The following is a 25,590-nucleotide window of genomic DNA, read 5'->3' as shown; positions in this document are numbered from 1 at the left end:
AGCCAGTCAGAGTTAGACACCACTGAGTGGCTTACACTTCCACTTTCTTGCCATAGAAAGTGGAGTTTAATAACTATCATATTACCCTTGCTACATAGTGGGAGAATGTACTAATCGAATCATTATTTAATGTACTAGCACATTTAAACTCCAGCAGTATTAGGAGGGTTGCACTTTTATTGTTGTTCAGTTCCTTAAGTTGTGTCTGACTCTTTTGCGACCCCATGGACTCTACCCTGCCAGGCTGCTCTGTCCATGGGATTTCCCAGGCAAGAATACCGGAGTGGGTTGCCATTTCCTTCTCCAGGGGATCTACCCGACCCAGAAATTCAAAGTGCATCCCCTTCACTGCAGGTGGGTCTTTACCACTGAGCAACCAGGGAAGCACTTTAATTACCCTTATTTTATTTTTACCTTGCCCATGGACACAGAAGCCTGGTGGGCTACAGTCCATAGGGTCTCATCGAGTCAGACCTGCCCGAAGTGACTGAGCATGCATGCACTTCTTCTCACTGTTCTTGGCAGGTTCCTCTTCTCCCACCCAGATGCTGCATGTTGGGAATTCCACAGGCTCAATCTCGGAACTATTTCTTGTACACTGTGCCCCCGCCTCCACCCACCCCTCCCTCTGTGATCTTATCTATTTCCCTGGCTTTAAATATCTGCTGCACACTGGCAATGACCAGATTCACACTTGGGTGGTCATCTCAACTCTGCGTCTCTGTATATGTGACTTTGTTGGAATATCAGTTAATATGTTGCAAAGCACTTTGGCCTTTTAGTTTTCCCATCTCAACTAATTACGCAAGTGAAAAACCTGGAGGTCATCCTTTGTTCTTCCCTCTGCTTCACCCACCAAGTCTAATTTAGCCTTAAGTGCTGCTTGTTGTTGTTGTTCAGTCGCGTCTGACTCTTTGCAGCCCCATGGGCTGCAGCATGCCAGGCCTCTCTGTCCCTCACCATCTTGCAAAGTTTGCCCAAGTTCATGTCCATTGCATGAGTGATGCCATCCTGCCTCTGCTACCCTCTCATCCTCTGAGGCCCTCTTCTCCTTCTGCCGTCAATCTTTTCCAGCATCAGGGACTTTTCCAGTCAGTCAGTTGTCAGTTGTTTGCATCAGATGACCAAAATACTGGAGTTTCAACTTCAGCATCAGTCCTTTCAACAGAGTATTCAGGGTTGATTTCCCTTAAGATTGACTGGTTTGATCTCCTTGAAGCCCAAGGGACTCTCAGAAGTCTTCCCCCACAGTTCAAAGGCATCAATTTGATTCAAACTGTACAATCTCAGGGAGAAGGCAATGGCACCCCACTCCAGTACTCTTGCCTGGAAAATCCCATGGATGGAGGAGCCTGGTAGGCTGCAGTCCATGGGGTCGCTAAGAGTCGGACACGACTAAGCGACTTCACTTTCACTTTTCCCTTTCATGCATTGGAGAAGGAAATGGCACCCCACTCCAGTGTTCTTGCCTGGAGAATCCCATGGACGGAGAAGCCTGGTAGGCTGCAGTCCATGGGGTCGCACAGAGTCGGACACGACTGAAGCAACTTAGCAGCAGCAGCAGCAGTACAATCTCAGTTTGTACAGAGATTCAAACTGAATCCCTCTCTGTATACGCCATCCCCAATCTGTAAACTAGAGCCTTAAAACCTGCCTTGCAGGACATAAAGCTGGTAAAGCAAGTGTTCAGCTGCAGGGCCCACGTATTCAATAGGTGACAGCTATTATTATTTGTGTGGCAGTTATTCGCTACTGTGCTTCTGCACTTACAAAACCCTCAAGCAAAGGGCAGCTGGTGCTTTGGAGTTAAAGGAGAGGGTATGAGAAGGGAATTAGGAGACCAAATAAATAGGAGGAATCAAAAATAGACATTGTCATTTGCAAGTGGTATGACCTAATGAATTGTCTTTTATATCAATGTTGTTGTTGACTTTTCTTTTTTCTAATGGGGTCAACTGAGAGCTAAATTAAGAGCTAGGCAGATTCTCTGAATCTTCCATTCAGCATTTCCATTATGGCTTGGTGATATATTCTGCTGTAAGTCTTGAAGATGAGAGCCAAACTGAAAAGTTAATTAAAGATAAAAATGGATGCTGTCAATTTGCTGTTGAAATTAAATGCGTTTTTCACACATTAAAGGGAAAAAAGCAAATATTGATAGAATATTAAAATCCAATCCTTCAAAAGAAATGATATCAAAATAAAAGCTTCCTTTCAGGGCTATTTCAATGGCTGTAATCAAAATGTAAAAGTGCAGACATATTTTAATGCAGAGAGCTTTAAAAGAAAATCAGTTGACCACATTTTTATTAGATTGTAATAACTAAATAGTAGCACATAAATCACATATCCCAAAAATATAAAACTGAGCTATTGCACTAGAATTTTATAATAGAATATATATATACCACAATGTCACAGACCCAATTACAATAGAAAAACACGAGAGAAAAGGAAATGACAGTTTACTACAAACCAGAGTAAATTATAATGTGTCCTGAACAAACCCCAACTCTTTTTATAAATGAAGATATTGTTTTCCATCTTAAGAAAGAACACTGCAATATTCCATGTCCTCTGAATGTTGAAAACCTTTACATCTGGAAGAGATGAATCATATGATGAAAGATTTTTTTAAAGACAAATATAAACAATCTCTATTGTGCACTTGTAACTTGCAAAAGGATAGATCTTAAACCTTTTCCAAACAAATAAAATGGTAACCATGTGGAGGTAGTGGATATGTTAATTAGCTTGATGGTGGTGATCATTTTGCAATTTATATGTATAATAAACATCAAGTTTGTACACATCAATGATAGCTCCATAAAGCTGCTAAAAATAAAAATAATTTCTATGGTGAAAAAATGCCAAATATGGATTTCAGTAAGTAAATTCCTTTAGCAGATTTGCAATCACTATACAAAAACTCAACATTTGTATACTAAATCAACACAATTTCTTCGAAATATAAAAATATTTATTGTATTATGTGAAATGTTCTTCATAAATGGCATACTATTATAAATTTTAGAAAGAAACTCATGCCCTTATTTAATGACCACAAAACACAGCTGCAAATATGCGAACACAATTGTTTTCTACAAAAGGTAGAATTTAAATATTCTTATAAAATATACAGCCTATATCTTGGTCACTTTCTATTCTAGAAATGAAAGGTATTTATAGACACTCCCACATATACCAAAAATAAATCCAAAGGACAAATTATACTGCAGGTATACAGATGCTCCAGAAATTTGTGGCTATGCACCAGAACTGCCCTCTTAGAATTCATTCATTGATTGCCAATTTAATTGTTCCCAGACTATTCCCACTATTCCCACTTCAATCAAAGGATATTAAGAAATTATGAACCTCAAAAGCGGTCAAAAATTCAAAATTAAATATAATTCACTTCCATGTGTAATTTGTAAGCTGCCAAATAATGCTTTTAGGATGTGAGGATAAATTAAAACCAAAATGGAGCTATTTCTCTACCATGTTTGGGAATCTGCTCTAATGATCTGCTCCTCTATTTAGCAATAAAAAGCTTTCATCTAGCCAACGAATGCTAATTGATGTCAAGTTTCCTTTATGGATAAGAAGCAAGACCAAATGAGCAACCTTTTAGTAACACAGAAAACTCCCTCTGAAGGTTAATGTATGGCATTGATTGTTCCAGAGCATCTATTATCTTGAGCCTAATTCTAAGCCAGCTGATCCAAGTCTCTCAAAATCGGAAATCATTTGGTAATTTCCAGTTCCACAGCTGTCTCACACAAGGCCTAATCATTCCTTGCTCTTCTATAACACACCTGACTAATAATGTTTCCTGCCTTCATCCCCTAGGCAGTTAGTTCCATGAAAGCAGAGACACTGTCTATCTTGTTCATTGCATCAGCCTGAGAACTTGACAGGTATTGATTCTCAATTGTTGAACGAATAGCTAGGTAACAGAGCAAGGATACACACCGGTTTTTATCTGACATCAAAGACCCAAGACTGCACTTCCCAATATGTCAAGAACTTTCTGCATTTCCCAATCTATCACTTTACAGAGTGTTGGAAAGATCAGATGAGCATCAAAAGCACAATGAGGAATTTCAACTCTGCTTTACTGGTGACTGAGAAGATCCGATGTAATCAAAGATCAAATATAGCCTTTTCCTTACAGGTGATTTCAAGTATTCTGTAGTTTTCAACAAATTGAAAACATTCTAGCAGTAAAGGGGAAAGGAGATAGAGAGGGACACGTGTGGGAGGCTCCCATGGAACCCCAGGCACGGGATGATAGCAATGGCTTGCACTACAGTGGTGGTACTAGAGCTGTGTCTCTTGGCACAAGTGACTCACCTTTTCTGAGCTTTGTTTTTCTCAACTACATAATTGAAAGTTTGCCTCTAAATCATTTATACTAAATGTTTTACAAGGCTATGGTGAGAATTAGCACTAACAAATATAATGTAACTGACACACTTGTGTGCTCAACAAATGATAGCTTCTACTCTGTTGTATCGAGACACAGGGCTTTCTAAGGCTGCACAATGCGTTAGAAAAGCAATGATAAGGGAAAAAAACGTTATTTTAAATTATCCTCTAAGATTCTTTAATAATACCTTTCGTATAATTTTAGGGCTTCCCTGGTGGCCCAGCTGGTAAAAAATCCGCCTGCAACGTGGAAGACCTGGGATCGATCCCTGGGTTGGGAAGATCCCCCAGAGAAGGGAAAGATCCCCCACTCCAGTGTTCTGACCTGGAGAATCCCATGGACTGTATAATCCATGGGGCCTCAAAGAGTCGGACATGAGTGAGTGACTTTCACTTTTCACTTTGTATAATTTGCCAGAGTCTACCACATACACAAATTCAGCAGCTAAACTGGGCCAGTGCAGTAAGAGTGGCTAACTCTAAGGGCAATTTTTATTTAATTTGTTGTATATTTTCCAAAGTGAGCATATACTGCTTTTTGAATCAAAGAATACGCTGTTAGATTGTTTTGGACTCAGAAGACAATTTACCCTGGATTCTCTCATTCCATATGATTATGATGTTATTATATAAGGTTCTTGGGTGCAGAATCAAAGACGTGGCCTTTCCTAGTGTTAGGCATAAAGGAATTTAGAGAAGAGATTCTTCCTGCTGGGATGAAAGGAAGCCAAAATCCTCTCCAACTGTGAGACCTACTTCAAGGATAACTAACATTCATATACGTGCATTTACTCAGAGTCAATCCAGTTCCCATTTTTATTGGGATCTTAATAGGAAAGCAGGCTTCTTTTATAATGTAATAAAATCTGTATTGATAATATGAATGAATAGTATAAAGATGGATTAAAAATAAACCAAGATGTGACCCATCAATTACACTACTACATATATAAAGAGAAATTAAAACATATGTCCACACAAAAATGGGCTTCCGGGGTGGCACAGTGGTAAAGAATCTGCCTGTCAATACAGGAGATGCAAGAAAAACGCTGTTTTAATACCTGGGTTGGGAAGATTCCCTGGAGTAGGAAATGGCAACCCATTCCAGCATCCTTGCCCAGAGAATTCCATGGATGCGGGCGCCAGTCCTTGGGGTCACAAAGAACCAGAGATGATTGAGCACACACACACACACACCCCCCACACACAAATGTATACATGAGTATACAAAGCAGCAATACTCATAATAACCAAAAAATGGGAAAAAACCTATGATCCCAAAACTGATGAATAGATAAAATGTGATACAGTCACACAATGGAGTATTATTCAGTAATAAAAAGAAATGAATTCTTGCTATTTTTCTCACCTAGTAAACAAAGAAATGAATTACCAATACACTCTAAAATGTGGATGAACCTCAAAAACATTACAATTAGTGAAAGAGGTCAGTCACAAAGGACCACAGAGTGTATGATTCCATTTATATGAAATCTCCAGAATAGGCAACTCTGTATAGACAGGAAGTAGATTAGTGGTTGCGTAGGGCCGAGGAGGAACCTGGGCGTGAATGGTAAATTGGTATAGAATTTCTTTCCAGGTGATAAAAGTGTTCTAAGATTGTGGTGATAGTTGTACAACTCTGTTAATATATTAAAAGTCATTAAAGTATAATCTTCAAATGAACTGTATGCTCTATGAGTTATATCTCAATAAAGCTGTTACCAAAAAATAAATTAGTAAACCAAGAAAGGCAAATAACTATGTTGTTTCATGTAATTCTGAACTGATTCATTTTCTTTTCTCCCATTAATCAGTTCATTAGAAATATTTTAGGACTTCTATGGTGGCGCAGTGGAGAATCTGTTTGCCAATACAGGAAACATGGTTCGATCCTTGATCCGGGAAGATTCCATATGCTGCAGGGCAACTAAGCCTGTGGGCCACAACTACTGAGCCCTCGCTCTAGAGCCCAGGAACCACAACCACTGAAGCCCACGTCCCTAGAGCCCATGCTCTGCAACAAGAAAAGCCACTGCAGTGAGAAGCCCACGCACTGCAATGAAACGGAGCCCCAACTCATTGCAACTAGAGAAAGCCCACACGCAGCAACAAAGACCCAGCGTAGCCAGAAATAAATAGAGAAATATTTTAAATTCAACTATTTAGTGAAGATATGAGTTCTGGAAAGGAAAGGTAACATTGGAAGAATGATCAGAAACCACTTAAAGCAGCTATAAGATGGTCTCTCTCTCTGTGTCTTTTTTTCTCCAGTTGTCATAAACTTTTTGTTTGAAAGGTTAGGAAAAACTCATTTTTTTTTTAAATACTGGGGAAAAAATCAGGCTCTCCACCCACCCCCCCCCAAATAACTTGAACAAATCACATATATTTAAAATTTGTTCTTGTATTTATTGGCTTTGCAAAACAAGGCAAAGATGTACTATGTACATCTTACAAAGTATTTGTAATGATTTCCAAATCATTTGTTTAAAAAAAAAAAGGGTAGTTTGCAAAAAAATGGTTTTGGTTGTTTATAATTCTCATTAAAACAATATCTGGCCAAAGGAAAAAAAAAGACTGGACCATTCCCAATTAGCGTGAACAACGGAATTAAAGTTGCATGATTTAAATAGTGCCTTTTAAAAATAGATGCCAATTACATATTTTAAATTATGCATGATAAAAGTGACAAAACCACAAATTTATTCAAGAATGTTCTATACTTTGGTTATGGAATATCTTTACATGCACGATACTAACAACAAGAACTAAAAATGAACGATAGATTTGCCTGCATAAACACAAAAAGCATTCACTATACCCACATCAGGGCTTCCCAGGTGGCGCAGTGGTAAAGAGTCCGCCTGCTAACAGAGGAGACGGAGGGACGGGTTTGATCCCAGGGTTGGGAAGATTCCCTGGAGGAGGAAATGGCAATCCGCTCCAGCATTCTTGCCTGGAAAACCCCATGGACAAAGGAGCCTGGCAAGTTACAGTCCACAGGGCTGCAAAGAGTTGGACACACACATCAAAACTGAATATTTTAGAAGCTAAGTGCTCTGATAGAAAACTGAGCTAAGGAGATGAACAGTGCACAAAAATATATAAAAGAACAATATTTGGAAGAAAAAGAAAAATAAAGCCTATGACATGGTTTTGCTGTGTAATGTGTGATAGTGTTCACTGAACTCTTCCCTCCCAAGGATATTATTAGTCTCCACTTGGCTTCAGCCCAAAACAGCAATAAGAAAAAAAGAGGGTAGGATATTTTAAGAATAGTTCATCACATTCACTTAACGTCTTTTGAAATTAGATTGTAACCCTTTATCTGAGTTAGAGACCCTAGTCATCCCCTACTTCCTCTCTCATCCCTCACTGTATGGAGCCTCCTTCCTCTCTGTTCCCTTTACTGCTGCTAAGCCACTTTAGTCGTGTCCATCTCTGTGCGACCTCATAGACAGCAGCCCACCAGGCTCCGCCGTCCCTGGGATTCTCCAGGCAAGAACAGTGGAGTGGGTTGCCATTTCCTTCTCCAGTGCATGAAAGGGAAAAGTGAAAGTGAAGTCGCTCAGTCGTGTCCGACTCTTCCCGACCCCATGGACTGCAGCCCACCAGGCTCCTCCGTCCATGGGATTTTCCAGGCAAGCGTGCTGGAGTGGGGTGCCATCGCCTTCTCCGTCTGTTCCCTTTACCACGGTCTTACAGACACTCATCCTTCCTTGCCTGACTATTTCAATGGCCTCCTGACTGGTCTCCCTGCCTTATGTTTCTTCCCACTTAATCCATCTTCTGGACTCCAAGAATTAAGAGTGTAATAGTTTCTCTCTTAATCTCAGCAGCCTCTGCATTGTATTGAGCACAGACTCCAAGATCTGTGAAGCTGTCTTCTCTCCTCATCTCTTGTGGTTACTCTTCTTCCCCTGACAAGCTGTGCTCTAGCTCAGCTCAGAGGCTGACTTTCCACAAAAAAGTGAAGCTTTCCCACTGCCAGACCTTTACACAAGCGGTTCCTTCTGCCTTCACTCCCTAGTGTACAGCCACCTGGAGTCTAGCATCTTCCTCACATTGTTAAGTAGTTGATGACAGCCCTGCTGTTCCTGCAAGACTGAACATTGAAAACCGAGGACAGGAGGAGGGGTAAACTGCGAATTTGAGATTAACATATACATATGATTGTATATAAAACTGATGAACAAGCACCTAGTATATAGCACAAGGAATTAGAGTCAATATTTTGTAATAACCTATAATGGAAAATAATCTGAAATAGAATATATGTGTATATATACATATATGTAACTGAATCACTTTGCTGTACACCTTAATCATTATAAAAATCAACTATACTTCAACTTAAAAAAAAAGAAGAGGACATGTCTTACTCACCCACGAGTCCCCATCACCTAAACTTACTAAGAACATGGTAAATATGAAGAAATAAAGAAATGAATCCCCTTTCTGATTATTTTTCAGGATGCAGAATATTTTTGCACTGCTAACACAAATACTTTCATGAAACTTTCAAAGTGCTAGACTGTAGCGATTTCAGAGTCTTATTTTTTGATTAAGAAAAGCACCAGCGGTAAGATTATATGCAGGAACATATGATTTTTTTCCCACGAGTTATTTTTAAAAGTGATTTGTAAGTCACCAAAGTGAAACAACTCAAGATTTTAAACTGACTCAGGATTGAACACTTTTAGCTTTTTGGTTCCTTGTTTCCATCTAAGGTGCTCCTGCACCAGCAGTGCCCCTGTGAGAACCCATGAATTCTGCCCAGTTGAGAGGATGAAACGCCTGCTGTTGTGGAGCATCTCTATTCAGATGAGGATTGCTAGGCTTACATTTGGGATGCATCATCAGGAACCAGAGGACTCTGCAACCTAGGGCTAAAAATAGGCCACATAACAAAGGAAAAAGAGGCTGGGAGAGAATCTAGGCTAGCAGTTGGCCTGAGAACAGGAAAAAAATTCAGTTATAGAATAGTCCCTGCTGCCCAGCCCACAACCAAAGTAGGAAATGATTTCAACAAAAGGGTGAATATGTAGAAGTTTCTCCATCATTTGGGTGACGTTCTGAAGACTTGCTCCTAATGTGGTGATAAAATGTGCTAGGCTCTCTTATCCACTACAGTCTTTGCAGTTGTCACAACTTTAAGCAACAGTGTTGAAGAGGTGGTCAGAATATAGAAAACACACCATTTCTACTGAGTTGCATGGAAAAGAGGTGTATTTCAGGATTTCATTCTACCGTGTCAAGAGCCACTATTCACTTCCTTCATCAATATTTATTTGTTGCCTACTATGTGCCAGTTTCTGTTGTAGGTCCTGGAACAGAGCTGTTGAATTAAAGTTCCACTCTGGAAGCTAATATTCCAGCGGGTAGACAGACAGTAAACAGGCCAGACAGTGTTGAGTGCTATGGAGAAAACTCAGCAAGGAGAGGGAGAACGTGAGTGGGTGGGGTGTAGACCGGTCTTCTGTAGCATGTGCCATCACGTCAGTCATGTCCGACTCTCTGCAACCCCATGGACTGCAGCCCGCCAGGCTCCTCTGTCCGGGGATTCTCCAGGCAAGACTACTGGAGTGGGTTGCCATGCCCTCCTCCAGGGGATCTTCCCGACCCAGGGACTAAATGCATGTCTCTCACATCTCCTTTGTTGGCAGGCAGGTTCTTTACCATTAACGCCACTTGGCAAGCCCTTCTTGCTCTTCTGTATGAAGTAGCCAAATAAGGCTATATTTGAAGCGAGACCTACACGAAGGAGTGGGCCATACTAATGCCCCCAGAGGAAGAGCAGACCCAAGCCAGAGGGAATGGCAAGAGGCCCGGGGATGGAAGAGGGCTTGGTACTTCAAGGAACAAGGGGGCTCATCTAATGAACAGAGTGAGGAAGGGAGTGCAAGGTGCAAGACCAGGCAGTGGAGGGGCCAGGGTATGCGGTACCTTGTAAACCAGTGTAGAGAACCTGGCTTTTACTGAGCAAGAAAAGCAGCCATTGGAGAGTTTGAACAAAGCAGCAGCACAATCACATTTTCAAAGGATCACTCTGGCTGCTGTGCTGAGAACTGATTGAAGCAGCAGAGACTGTAGTGATAGTCCAAGTAGAGAGAGAATGGTGGTGTGGACCAGAGTCCCTGCAGGGGTAAATGGTTGGATTCTGGATATATTCTGGAGATAAAGACAACAACATTTATCAGGTCACATCTCCATCTACCTCTACTTCTGTGCATAGCAAGACTGAAAGGTCACTTTATAACAGCCCACCCTCATTATTTATGGATTCTGCATTTGTTTGCAAGTTTCTCCGTAACCCCAAAACCAATACAATGGTGCTCTCCTGGTCACTGTGGACACACACAGAGCCACAGAAATATTTGTTGCCTGACATGCATCTTCCCAGCTGAAGTCAAACAAGGGGCCACTCTCTGCCTTCTTGCTTCAGCTCACACTGTACAACTGGTCTCCTTGTGGTCTATTTTGTGCTATGCTTTCTGAATTCTTATGCTTTTCATTGATTTCACTTTTTAAAATGTCCCCTCAGTGTATGCTGGCTAGTGTTCCTAAGCGTAAGAAGGCCGTGATGTGCCTTATGAAGAAAGTGTGTTAGATAAGCGTCACTTAGATATGAATTGAACTGCTGTCAGTCATAAGTTCAATATTAATGAATTACCAATATATATTAAATGTCTTTAAACAGAAACGCACATAAAACAAGGTTATGTATTGATGTGTTGACAAAAATGTTGTGACCAGAGGCTCAAAGGAACCCAACCTGTTATTTCACTAGGAGCGAGGCCTCAGAATTTGCTAATTCAGTATTCATGTTGACTTCACAGAACATGGCTACCATGAATAACAAGAACCAACTGTATAAATTAAGAGTAAATAGAAAACAACAGAATTCTGTAAAGCAATTATCCTTCAGTTAAAAAGAAAAGGGGCTTGGAAATTAGCTTAGCAAACAGAAATTTCCAAGGCACTGCTACTCCTTAAGGCTTCCCGTGGTGCTAGTGCTAAGAACCCACCTGCCAATGCAAAGAACAGCGGGCTCAGTCCCTGGGCTGGGAAGATTCCCTGGAGGAGGGCATGGCAACCCACTCCAGTATTCTTGCCTGGAGAATCCCAGGGACAGAGAAACCTGGTAGGCTACTGTTTATAGGGTACCAAAGAGTAGGACATGACTGAAGTGACTTTGCATGCACATGCATAGCCTGGGTATAAAGGTGATTCCAATATGCAGCAAAGCACTTCTCAAACTTCGGTATGCGTTTGAAACACATGCAAGCTTGTTAAAAGATTGCTGGGCTCTATACCAAGATTTTGAATCAGGCTTGGGATAGGACGCCAGAATCTGCATTTCTAGCCAACTCCCAGGCGATGCTTGTTGATCCACAGACCACTTTAAGTAGCACTGCCTTTCAGCACTTCCATCAGAGAACTCTAAGTGACAGCATCCTCAGTGTACCTGAATTGAGCAAATCTCAGCAGTGGAGCACCCCTTGGATAAAACTGAACTATTCTCATCTCTTGGTCACGCTTTTCCTCTGTAGCCTTCGTTCCTCCTTCAGCCTTCCACGTGGCTTGTGCTGCCATCTGTGGGCAGCTGGTCTACTGCACAATCCTCAGCATCGTTTCCTTATATCCACATCACATCTGGCCTGGCTCAGTCCACATGTTCATTCTCAAACCCATTCCTACAGACTGAGGTAGGTGCTCACCTTTGTGACAGGAGTGGGGTTCTCTGACTGACAGACCCACCAGGACCACCTGGAGTAGAGGGGTGGAAAACCAGAGTGGAAGACCCATAGCTTACAGGAACGATGGGCTCACGGTAGTGGTCACCTCTTGGGCAAGAGGAGAGAAGAATGAGACCTGAAATGAATACACAGGGGACTTCAAAAGTACTGATTAATTTGCTTCTGGAGCTGGGCAGTTGGTACATAGGGCTTTCATTTTAATTATGCCTTTCATGTTTTACAATGTTTGCATGTATGTATGGGTGTATACACACACACAATTTTTAAGTCCAGTAAGAATATCCATCAGTATCAAAGGCTGGCAAACCTAGAAGAGGAATGTGACTTATTTCACTGGACAAGCCTCTGATAGGGTAATATCAGATGAGGCCTAGAAGGACAGCTCTCTGTTTTGCTCAGATTGGGCTACAGGTTCTCCAAGTTGGTAGGGGAACAAAATAGGAAATCTCCACTGCACAGTTCCCATCTTTCTCTATTTATGCTGTTTACATTTCTGTCCATTTTTTAAAGGTTACTGCAAAGGTGGCCATACTACATTCATGAAAAAAACCACAGCCCTATTAATCCTGGTATCTTCAACAGTTATTGCTAGAGAATTTTTCCCTTCACCATTTCCATTCTTTCCAAATTTTATTCAAAAAAAAAAAAAAGAGGGAGAGGGTGATTAAGATGTCCATAAAGAGTAATCATTATTACAATATTCACCTGGACAGAAATAACAAGGACCCAATTCAGTTGGTACCGTCCTATTTTCCCACTAGACAAGTTAAAAAAGTTTGTCAAAGCTTTCTCAAAGTGGAAGAGTAGGACAGCCTTTACACTGAAATGGTGCCCCAAATGAGTTATAAAATCCCTGATTTTGTCTTCTATTTATCCTTTTCTTTCTGTTCTTTTTCTTTCTTCTCACGCTCAGCTTTAGCTTCTTCTTCCTCATGTTTTTTGATCAACTGTTCCACTTCTTTTTGTTTGAGAACTCTGATGACAGTCTTTCCATTCTCTCTTGTTAGTGTGGCAATTTCCACTAGAAGCAAACACACACACATGTATTACAGGCAGCCATACTTAGCCAACACACTTAACGGGCAACTACAGTTTAATCTCTTCATACCCTTTGAGCTTTACTACACTTTTCCAAGTTTTCTGTCTAATACAATTAATTCATAGATACTTTTAAGGAAACAAAAATACTTTCCATCTGGTAATGCTTTTATGAATATTTTTATTTTAATATCTTCCTTATCTTCACCCATACTAACCTCTGAGCTGCTGTTCTGTTAATTTTAGGAAAAAGTTTTCAATACAACCAGCCAATTGCTCTAGCTAGCCTGACCAGAAGAAATCATAATCTCCTTGTTGGAATCTCTGCAGGCTCAGCCAGTATCTTTAACCACTATTTACATTTATTTTTCACAAACTTCTCAAAGGAAAAGTAGCCCCTATGACTACAGATGAGAAAAAGCAGACTAATACCAAAAGGAGAAGAGCTTCTGAGTAGGGGAAATCGAGTACTGCCTCCTGAAATTAAGTAGAAGTAGACAAGAGATAACAATCTGCAAGTAAATGGCATTTTTAAAGGAACACCAGAAGCTAAGTCATCCCAAATTAAATCAATATATTAATTTACCATAAGTTTTCAAACACATTATTTAGAAATATTGTTTTATGTGGTCATATTGCTATTGCTACTGCTAAGTCACTTCAGTCGTGTCCGACTCTGTGTGACCCCATAGACGGCAGCCCACCAGGCTCCCCCGTCCCTGGGATTCTCCAGGCAAGAACACTGGAGTGGGTTGCCATTTCCTTCTCCAATGCGTGAAAGTGAAGTCGCTCAGTCATGTTCGACCCTCAGCGACCCCGTGGACTGCAGCCTTCCAGGCTTCTCCATCCATGGGATTTTCCAGGCAAGAGTACTGGAGTGGGGTGCCATATGTGGTCATATAACTTTAGCTAAATATAGCATTTACAACTGCAAACATGGGCTTAACATAAAAGATCAGTAGATGCAGAACTTTTTAAAATGTTATACCTCTGATAAAGTACACCAAACATATATATATACACACACACACATATAAATATGTAACTTTCTTTCATATTCTTTAGTTTGTATATACATGAGCATAGATATTATCATTAAGAAGTCGATGAGATAAAATAGGATGGCTTAGATTTAATTACAGATTGAGAACATTCAGGCTCAAATCCTTAAGCTTGGAATGTAATGTGGAGTTGTAGCTCCAGAACTTGTCAATGTTGACCCTGGTCAAGTCTAGGAAATGGTTATAAGGCCACCTAACTTAAAAAGGCTGCTGTTTCAATGAACTACATAACATGTTAAAGGCCTAACACAAGAGCCACTCAATTACTTCTCTCACTAAACAAACAAGTTATAGGAGCGCACATAAATTACCTTTTTCAGCAGACAGCTTACTAACATCCATGGTCTTATTTAGGACTTTGATAGCTAAAGCAAGTGCTGACTTCAAAGTCATTTCTCCTTCTTTGTAGTCTTGTTTTAACATTGATACAGCTGCCTATAAAACATAAAGAAGAATCAACATAGAGAATTTCCTTTAAAACTGTACATTTTTAGGAACACGAATAATGCCAAATTATTATTGGCATTATAACCAATATAAACAATTTCGATGGCAGGGAGGGTAGACATGGGATAGGGGTGTGAAGGAGGGAGGGTGATGATCTATGAATGGACCCCAGGGATCCGTGACAGAATTCAGGGAGTCTGTGACTATTCTGTGGGAAAAACCCAAAAAAACTAGATCTTATTTTCACAACTTCTAACTGAAAACTGGTACTTCCTTTCGTTATTATTGTAGGTAATAAATCCTAGCAGTATTAGTACTACCTGTGACTTTATCACCAATAGAAATCACGGAGATTTTCATATCATGTTAAGTTTGTTGCAGCTACTTTAAAATGTTGTTTACACTCATCACTACTTTGTAATTATGGCAGTGATTAGACCTTTTGCTAGATTTTTATAGCAACACAAAAATACTCACAGCACTATTGTTTCCAATGCATGTGGCTTTCCAACCTCCATAATTTCCACTAGGATCGCTCTGATAGAGCTGAAAGCCATAGTGCTTATCCCAGCCAATGTAAAGCAATGAAACACCAAAAGGACGTTTTCCTTTAACAGAGAAAACAAAGTCACACATATCAACACTCTAAATTTAACATCACTATGGTTACTTGAGCTCAGTGAATGTGGCTAACCCCTCTCCTGTGAAGTTAAGCATTCATAAACTGCTCATGTTCTGGCCACCACAGATAAGCTCCATCAGAAATTCCACTTTTGTTTCTAGGATTTGGATGCGGTGAGGAGAGGGAATACACAGATGACCAGTGCTGAATACCATTACTATTACGTAAAAAGTCATTTGTTTTCTGATTTTAACATGTTATTTTGGCCTTTCAGTAGTCTATTAATAAAATGTTTGATAGTCTACATAGTAGAAGCCAGTTAGTTCATGAAGCTGGAATGTATGAAAAGTGTCTACTTATTTCATTTTCAATTTCTTTTTACTGTTTCAAAAAGGTTATTACTCATAAAACGTTTTAACTCTTGGGAATAAAATTTCCAAAGGTTTCAGTACCTCCAAACTGTGTATAAGCTTGTTTGATATCACACAGTGCTGTGACCAACTGCTCACAAGGAATTGGCTCCTGATACTGTAATAAATACCTAGGATAAAGAAACTGGCATATTAATAGTTTTCTCTGAAACACTACACACACTAAGCAAAATATCCTTTTAAAAATATCTCTGCCATGGGGACAACATAATAGTTGTAATCTGAAGGGGGAAGGCAGAGGGTATGGCAACGCTTAATAACCTTACCGTAAACAATACTGGGTTGGCCAAAAAGTTCGTTCAGGTTTTCCATAAGATGAATGATCTTTTTGGCCAACCAAATATTTTACAAGTTTGGTTAAAGAAATAAACTGTAATTTTCAGTTAATAGGTTTTTAATTACTTTAATCTTTAAAAAAAATGCATTCTTCTTAGAAACATCAAAATTAACTTTACATATCAATTATTTATGACCATACCTTTGCGCAATGAGCCTCAGTTCATTGGTCAGAACATTAGCATCAGAAGTTATGCCTGCCACGCTACAGGCCATATCCCTTGCAGAAAAGAAAGACATTTATCTGTAATTAGGGAGGATGCTTGCCAGAGGTATTTTACAAGTTTTACAATACACTAAATTCTATTAGAAATTCACCATGCTTACTCACAGGTGCTACACCCTTCAGGCAAAAACTACATGAATTTTATCTTTGTTGGAAACTTTCAACTTGTTGTCATTCAACACATAAGATAAAAAATGCACCCTTGAGTTCTTCACAACAGATGCATTTACCATCACCACCCTGTGAACAGGGCAAGAGAATAAACACTAGGAAGCTAGGGTAAATCCCAAGAAGATTCAACCGCAAGGAAGAAAAATGTTTAGCCAGACAGGAAGACAGACTACTTCACATTCTTGGGAATAAGTATTCTTACTTTCAAAGGCTTCACTTGATGGGGGTGAAGATGAAGGGACCCGAAGGGCAGGATATTTTTGAGCCTGACAAGGAAGCCCAGGGCTAGGCTCACTGGGAGAGTGCATTTTCTTTATCTACCCTCCGTTTCCTGAAGGCTGCCCCGGCTGTCCTACAGCCTTGACTCCTCTGGCACTGTGCCCAATCAAGCCTGCAGGCTGCTTGAGAGGGCCCGACAGTGACTGTGGAGGGATGACACTTTCCAGGGTGGGTGTATCAAAAAGGCCCTACAGCCAACATTCACATGGGGCACCACAGAAGGGAGGGTCTCCAATCAGCAAATCCACTCTGCTAGCTGCAGTCCTGTACACCCAAGTATAGCAGAAATTTCACTAGTGTACAGGCCCTGTCTAAACTTTTCTAAGACCTCCAGGAGGCATGGTCTTTGTTAAGATTCAGTATAATTAAAACTAATTCCTCCTAACCATTCTAAACAATACCTCGAGGTCCTCCTATATTCCTAACACTGTGCTAGCTTATTTCACTCATTCATTTTATTTCACTGAACTGCCACAATGACTCCAGTAGGCTCTACTGGAGGCCCAGAGAAGTTAAACAATGGGTGTGAAGTCACAGCTTGTATTGGTGGAACCTAGATTAAACCCAAAGCTGAGTGACCGCCATGCCTGTACTCTCATCACTGTACAACGTTTCTCCACTGAGTACCTGGCCCTGCATTTATGGTCGTGGGCTTCAAGGAGGTTTCAAGCAGGTTACGTTAAAACCAGGAATTTTCAAAAGTAAAAACACAACAAACTGTTCAATTGTACCGTGTCATAGTGCATAGCCCTCCCAAAATATGATGAGATGTTTTCAACTCTCTTCCCTAAGATTGCACTTACTCATTCAGTTTATAAATTTTTTCAGAAAAAAAGACTTCATCAAGAAGCTTGTGGATGTTGCGTCTCTCTGCTGCAAGCAGAACACCATCGTTTGCTAAAATTCCCAAACAGGTGCCTGCGTGTCCAATAGCTTCCATGGCATATTCAACTTGGTACAAGCGACCTACAAGACACAAGCAGAAAGAAACCAAGACTCTCCTCCTTGTTCTCGCACCACTGGTTCAAGAGCAATCAGCAACAACACTAGAGAGCTACAAACAACTGTCCCATTTTTACTAATAGTCCTATGAAGCCTAGTGACCATAACTATTAACCTAGTGACCATAACTACCTCAAAGTACAAAAAGGATGAACAACTTAACACTTAAAAATTTTTTTTTTTTTTTTTTGAGACAGATCAAATAATTTATATTTTACCTTCTGGAGAAAATATAGTGGTCCTGGAGTCATATCTTCGAGACTGCAAAGGAAAAACATACAAATGATTTCTACCCACTAAAAAAAGTCAACCCCTGCTGCTGCTAAGTCGCTTCAGTCATGTTCGACTCTGTGCGACCCCATAAACGGCAGCCCACCAGGCTCCCCTGTCCCTGGGATTCTCCAGGCAAGAACACTGGAGTGGGTTGCCATTTCCTTCTCCAATGCGTAAAAGTGAAAGTGAAGTCGCTCAGTCGTGTCCGACCCCTAGCGACCCCGTGGACTGCAGCCTACCAGGCTCCTCCGTCCATGGGATTTTCCAGGCAAAAGTACTGGAGTGGGATGCCATCGTGTTCTCTGAGTCAACCCCTGCAAACCCACAAATCATTTTACAGAACACATCCTGGCATGCAAAATTCAGCATATGGGAGGAAACTGATACGAAGACATCATTCCATTTCAATTTTCTCATGCAAGTTGGTAAGATGAGTACAAGCAATTTGATTTATCAGGCAACAGTTTATTGTCATGTATATTAACTCACCATGTTTTCTTAAGTTTATGATAATTCCTGTAAAAAGAAAATAAGGTAATTATTAAATGAAACCTACAGTTTAAAAAGCATTTCTTGACTTGAAAAAAATCTGTTTTGTCCACTGTCTTCATTCAGCCAACATTATGGTGCACCCAGGCACTATGCTAAATGCTGAAATACCAAGATCCTACCTATGTACGACCAATCCCTTTCCTGAAGAGTTTACAGTGAGGGAAGCAGACACAGAAGGACAATTATAAAGCAGTGTGGAAACAGAGGCACCAAGGGTAGAGTGGGAACAGGTTGGAGAAAATCCAGGAAGTAGTTTTTGTGAAACAAATACAGAATATGAGCCCATATTAGAGGCAGGAAAGGCAGAAATAAGGCTGAGAACATTCAGGTCTAAGAGGAAGAATGGGGGAAGAAAGAAGGAAAAGGCATTCCAGGCAGAGGAGAAAGCATGAACAAAGGGCACTGAGGCAGGATAGCTCAATGGGTAAGACAAGTTGCTGAAGTTAAAAAAAAATACATATGACATGGAAGCAACCTAGATGTCCATCTACAGATGAATGAGTAAAGAAGCTGTATTCATAGACACAATGAACTATTAGTCGGTCATAGTAAGGAACTAATTGGAGTAGGTTGAACCCAGGTGGATGAATCTAGAGCCTGTTATACAGAGTGAAGTGAGTCACAAAGTGAAAAACAAATATTGTATATTAACACATATACAGGAATCCAGGAAAATGGTACAGATGAACCTATTTGCAGGGCAGGGATAGACACAGATGTAGAGAAGGGACTTGTGGGCACAGTGAGGGGCAGGAGGAAGAGGTTGGGACGAATTGAGAGTAGCACTGAAATACACACACCATCATGTGTAAAACAGGTAACTAGTGGGAAGCTGCTGTATAGCACAGGGAGCTCAGCCTAGTGCTCTGTCAACCTAGAAAGGTGGGATGGGAGTAGGTGGGATGGGAGTGAAGGGCTCAAGAGGGAGGGGATATATGCATACTTATGGCTGATTCACAACTTGTAGAGAAGAAACCAATACAACATTGTTAAGCAATTATCCTCCAATTAAAATTTTTTTAAAATATACAGATATATGAAAAAACTAAAGAACTAAACAAGTATCTAGATCATGTAGAGCTTTGAATGCCAAGCTAAGAGACTTAGGCTTTCTCCACAGGATGATACCGGGGTCCTGAACCATGAAAGGGAGAAGCGGGACAGCAATCTTGGGCATTATTACTATTTCTACAGAAGACAACATTGGGGCTCTGCGTGACTTGGTTGAAAAGCCAAACTTCGGCTTCCAGAGCCAATTTTCCCAAATCCTGGAATATTGAGAATTAAGAATGGAAAAATAAGCAGGGATCAGGCCCCGAAGGCCCGCATGCCCAGGTAAAAACTGTGAATTTTATCTCTTAAGCAATGGGGCTCCAAAGAATAATGCTGGGCCAAAGAGCCACAGAAGCTGACTGGCATTTTAGAAAGATCGCTCTGGCTGGTGAAGACTGGGGCAGAATAACCAGTTATGAGGGTACTGCAACAGGCAGCTGAAAGGTAAGTGTGGCCCTGAGCAAAGAGCCAGGAGGGCACAGAGAGGAGACCCGCCGGGCTTCTGATTCGCGCGAGAACACAACTTTCTCATCTCCACGCCGGTCAACCGCCCGAGGCGAGTCACCCGCACCTCCTCTCCCGCAGCTTCATTTTCGCATACGAACTCTTCCTGGGACCGAGGCAGCCCTACCACTCTGTCCTGCCCACCAGGCCCGCGCCCGCCCCGCCGCCCGAGCGTCCCCGGCCCCGCGATGCCCGCTCAGCGCAGGGAAGCCCGGTGGAGGCCGGCCGGGACCAGTTCCCCGGCGGGTCCGTCACTGACGAGCCGGTGCAGAGTCATCGTGCCCACGGCTCCTCGGCGGCCGCTGCAGGCCGGGACCCGCTCTGCCGCGAGGCTCACGGCTCCGGCCTGCAGGGAGAGCGGCCAAGCTTCCGAGGATGCGCAACGGGTAAAGGCTCACCGGAGGGAAGACGCTGAAGAGTGGAGACCGACACCGAGCACCTTTCTCCACGGGAAAGACACTACTGTGCCCGAGTATCCGCTGCTAATATGGCCCCCGCGCGTGCGCAGAACCGCCGGGGGTGGGGCAGCCGAGGACGCGGAAGTTCTTCTGGCGGGGCGGAGCGAGAGTCTATTGCCCTAACGGGCGCTGGGGAATTGGGGTACGAAGGCACTGGTAGGGGTCTCAGCCCAACGAAGGGGCACTAGAACATGAGGAGGAGGGCAGGAAGACGCTGGCCAAGGAGGAAGTGGAATTATGGCTCATGACCCTTTCCCACGCTTTGCGTTCTATTTTCACTTTCACTTTCGGTTCAGCACTAAGTCATAACCTCCAGCAAAGCAATGGTATTCAGTTCAGTCAGTTCAGTCAGATCAGTCGCTCAGTCGTGTCCGACTCTTCGCCCCCATGGACTGCAGCACGCCGGGCTTCCCTGTCCATCACCAACTCCAGGAGCTTACTCAAACTCATGTCCATTGAATCGGTGATGCCATCCAACCATCTTATCCTCTGTCATCGCCTTTTCCTCCCGCCTTCAGTCTTTCCCAGCATCAGGGTCTTTCCCAATGAGTCAGTTCTTCGCATCAGGTGGTCAAAGTATTGGAGTTTCAGCTTCAGCATCAGTCCTTCCAGTGGATATTCAGGACTGATTTCCTTTAGGATGGACTGGTTGGATCTCCTTGCAGTCCAAGGGACTCTCAAGAGTCTTCTCCAACACCACAGTTCAAAATTATCAATTCTTCAGTACTCAGCTTTCTTTATAGTCCAACTCTCACATCCATACATGACTACTGGAAAAACCATAGCTTTGACTAGACGGACCTTTGTTGGCAAAGTAATGTCTCTGTTTCTTAATATGCTGTCTAGGTTGGTCATAACTTTTCTTCTCAGATGGTAAAGAATCTTCCTGCAATGCAATGCAGGAGACCTGGGTTTAATCCCTGGGTTAGGAAGATCCCCTGGAGACGGGAATATGAACCCACCCCAGTATTCTTGCCTGGAGAATTCCCTGGACAGAGGAGCCTGGTGGCCATAGACTTTGGGGTCGCAGAGAGTCGGACAAAACGACTGAGCAACTTAACACTTTTACTTTGCCTTCCCTGGTGGCAATGGTGTGGGATTGCCTGTTAATTGCTTGCTTTTCCTGCCCTGTTCTCAAAACGGGCCCAAGCACCTCAGATTTTACCCTTCACCCTCCCTCTTATCATCTCCCTTCTTGAATATACCTTCCACTTTCATTGCTAATACATGTGTTTTTATACATATAAAGCAAATTATCATGAGGTTTACATCTTTGGGAGAACTTTCACCTTAGTATCCTCCTCTGCCTTTGACGTCATTGGAAAGGATTCCTCTGACCAATCTAGTTAAAGCAATAACCTACCATAAGCATACACACCTGTTATGTTCTGTACAGAAACTATGTTTATTTGCGTTTTCATTATCCATCTCTCTGTTCCACCACTTTTTAAAATATGGCTTCAGTCCCTATGTAAACTATCTACTATTTATGTTTTAAGTTTCTTCAAGGGAGACGATTGACTAGGTCTGGATTAACGTGTAGTCATTTGCTCAGTCTCCTCCAAGAAAAGGTCCACAGGGTAGGGACTTTGTCCTCTTCATGTAGGTAAAAAATTTATTATTCAGAGTTCTGGGCTTTGAAAAGGAGGTAGCTTGAGAATGAGTTGTGGTTTGAGGTCTCTCCATTTCTGCTTCCCAGGCACATAGGAAGGAGAGCCAAGGCAAGATGGCAAGAGCCACATCCAGACGGTGTTCTGAAAGCATGCTTAGGTGGCAGCGTAACTTTTGCGATCTCTGAGGATCCCTGCCACCTTAGTTCATCCTGCAGAATTAAGCATTAAGAATTTTAAGTGAGAGGTAGAATTTATTAGGTCAAAAGAAGAGGGAGCCATTGAGATAAAAGGGCAGAAGTAAAAACGAGTTTAACAAGTGGCTGACAGAGTAGTTCGGTCTGGCCAGAGTGAAGCAGGCAATAAACGAAGGAAAAGAGGAAAGGTATTTTAGGCCAAATTTAGAACACTCTCAATGATATAATTTTTTCTCTATAGGTAGTGGGAAAAGAGGATTAAATTGATGTTTTAGGATGATGAAGCCTCATGATCTTCCATCCCACATGTTCCTCCTACAATGTGGCATGGATGCTTCCCACTGAGAGGTGCTGTGTCCCCTTGCCCTGAATCTGGGTGGGCGTGTGACTTCAATGGAAGTAATATCATATGACTTTCAAAGGCAGGTCATAAAATATATATTCCTGTCTTGTTCTCTTGGGCAGGTGTTTCTTGGAACCCCAGCACCATGCTGTGAGGGAGCAGAGACCAAACGGAGAGATGTTCCACCAACAGCCCAGATGAGGTTCCAGCGTGTCCCGCAGATTTGTGAGTGAGGATTCCTCCAGATGATTTTAGTCCTCTGTCACTGAATCTCCCCCAGCCATGAAACCTTCCCCAGCATTCAGGTTTTCCCAGCTAAGGCCTCCGACATCGTGGAGCAGAGACAAGCTGTCCTAATGCTTGTCTGAATTCATGACCTGAAGACACCATAAGATTAAAAAACATTATTGAGCTTTTAAGCCACTAAGTTTTTGGTTAAATTGTCACACAGCAATATAATGTAATTACAGTTTTTATCTGCCCCTACCTAATATGAAGGATATAGCCCGCCAGGCTCTTCTGTCCACGGAATTCTCCAGGCAAGAAGACTGGAGTGGGTGGACATTCCCTTCTCCAGGGGATCTTCCCGACCCAAGAATCGAACCCAGGTCTCTTGCAATGCAGGCAGATTCTTTACTGTCTGAGCCAACCAGGAAACCTTAATATGAAGGATGTAGGTTGGATAATAAGACCAGAAACTAAAGCCCTGTTGCAGTCGAGAGGGGCTAAAAGCCTGGACAGGAAAAGATACTTGTAAGAGTAGAGTCTTTGCTGGACAAATGGTATTAATTCCCAAACCTAGAACTGGATTTTCTCCTCATTGGTGGAAAGAACCAAAGACTGGCACCTGTAGATGTGCGTTCATTCTAACAGTTCATCAGAGAGACCTTTATTAAGGGTGTGCTAGGGGCTGGGCAGGGAACTTGGTTCTGAAGATAATGAAATAAATATTATTCAGTTTATGCCACCAAAGAGTTTATAAGCCACATTGAACTGATTGACTGGAGATAAGCTGCAGCAAACCCCAAATAGTAAAATAGCAATGCAAGGCAGCACGTATTTAATTGAAAGGGTGGTCAGTAATATTTGTATACATAATTCAAGGAAAGAGAACCCATGTTAACTGGAGGACCAAACAAGTAGGAAATCTCGAACTCTCAGAAACCTAAGAGTTTCACGGTGTAAGAAAATGAATAGTGGTCTGGGAGTGAAATACAAGTTTTAGTTCAGTTTTCTAGTCCCCAGTTTCCTGAATGGTCAAACCAGATAAAAATCACAACCCCTTAAATTTGGGAAGCATAAGTATTTTTCTGTAAATCATCTCATTTGATTGTTCTAACACAGGGTGTGTGTTAGGTGAGCCCACAGGGAGGAGAGGAAGGGGGAGAGAAGAAGTGGTGTGGGTACCTGGTTCTCTTGGAGTAAACTCCTTCAACTTTTTAAGCATCTATTTCCTCATCTGAAAATGGGAATTAATCATAAGAGTACTTCTCTCATGGGTTTATAGTGGAGATTAAGTGAGATAATGCATGTAAAGTACTGTGATATAACATAAAATATATGTTTGGTCTTTGTCCCCTGTTTTAAAGCCTTTAAAACTCTTGTAATTTTCTGAGTGGTAGGGGAGAGAGGAGTGTCTTTTTTATTCATAATAAGCTGCTTTCAGCTACATCTGAATTTATGCTAACGAGGTGAGTCATGAAGGATGGGGGCTGGTTATGAACAGAACCAACCAAGGGACTAGAGGACTGGAACTTTCCCCCTGCCTTCTGGGGAGGGGGAGGGGAGGGAGATTGATTTAACCACCAGTGGTCAATGATTTGATCAACGATACCTACATAATGAAGTCACTATAAAAGCCCTAACCAAAGAGGTTCAGGAGCTTCTGGGTTGGTGAGCAGATCCACATGCCAGGAGCATGGTCCTCTGCAACTCGAGACAGACAGAGCTTCAGTGCTTAGGCCCCTTCTGGACCTCATCTTATACGCTTCTTCCTCTGTTCATCTTTTATTATTATACCCTTTATAATAAATTAATAAACATAAGTAAGCATTTCCCTGAGTTCTGTGAGCTGTCCTAGCAAATTATAGAACCCGAGGAGGGGGTCATGAGAACCCCCAACTTACAGCCAGTTGGTCAGAAGCACAACTTGGGACTTGAGGCTAGCATCTGAAGTGGAGGCAGTTTTGAGGGACTGGGCCCTTAACCTGGGGGGTCTGCTCTAGCTCCAAATCAGATCAGTCGCTCAGTCGTGTCCGACTCTTTGCGACCCCATGAATTGCAGCACGCCAGGCCTCCCTGTCCATCACCATCTCCTGGAGTTCACTCAGACTCACGCCCTTCGAGTCAGTGATGCCATTCAGCCATCTCATCCTCTGTCGTCCCCTTCTCTTGCCCCCAATCCCTCCCAGCATCAGAGTCTTTTCCAATGAGTCAACTCTTTGCATGAGGTGGCCAAAGTACTGGAGTTTCAGCTTTAGCATCATTCCTTCCAAAGAAATCCCAGGGCTGATCTCCTTCAGAATGGACTGCTTGGATCTCCTTGCAGTCCAAGGGACTCTCAAGAGTCTTCTCCAACACCACAGTTCAAAAGCATCAATTCTTCGGCGCTCAGCCTTCTTCACAGTCCAACTCTCACATCCATACATGACCACAGGAAAAACCATAGCCTTGACTAGACGGACCTTTGTTGGCTGCAAACAGTTAGTGTCAAATTGCTTAATGTGAGGGGAAAACCCCACATGTTTAGAGTGAGAATTATTGTGAGAGTAGAAAGAGTTTTCTTTTAAATAC

At 42.0% G+C, this 25,590-nt stretch overlaps 1 protein-coding gene across 1 annotated transcript; it reads right to left on the bottom strand.

The window, feature by feature from the left end:
* Positions 1–12,331: 12,331 nt before the first annotated feature.
* On the bottom strand, positions 12,332–20,723 carry PSMA4 (proteasome 20S subunit alpha 4). Its single transcript, XM_019983796.2, has 9 exons — positions 20,588–20,723; positions 18,570–18,596; positions 18,026–18,068; positions 17,609–17,771; positions 16,272–16,349; positions 15,815–15,903; positions 15,218–15,348; positions 14,605–14,728; positions 12,332–13,215 (listed from the first exon to the last, which is right to left on the bottom strand). Exons 2-9 carry the CDS (start codon positions 18,570–18,572, stop codon positions 13,061–13,063), a joined length of 786 nt encoding a protein of 261 aa, XP_019839355.1. The 5' UTR covers positions 18,573–18,596; positions 20,588–20,723; the 3' UTR covers positions 12,332–13,060.
* Between the last annotated feature and the right edge of the window lie 4,867 nt (positions 20,724–25,590).

Source organism: Bos indicus, chromosome 21 (assembly GCF_029378745.1).
Source record: "Bos indicus isolate NIAB-ARS_2022 breed Sahiwal x Tharparkar chromosome 21, NIAB-ARS_B.indTharparkar_mat_pri_1.0, whole genome shotgun sequence".
In the NCBI taxonomy this organism is placed as follows: domain Eukaryota; kingdom Metazoa; phylum Chordata; class Mammalia; order Artiodactyla; family Bovidae; genus Bos; species Bos indicus.
The sequence above is the reverse complement of the archived record's forward strand: the minus strand, read 5'-3'. Positions and strand labels throughout refer to the sequence as shown.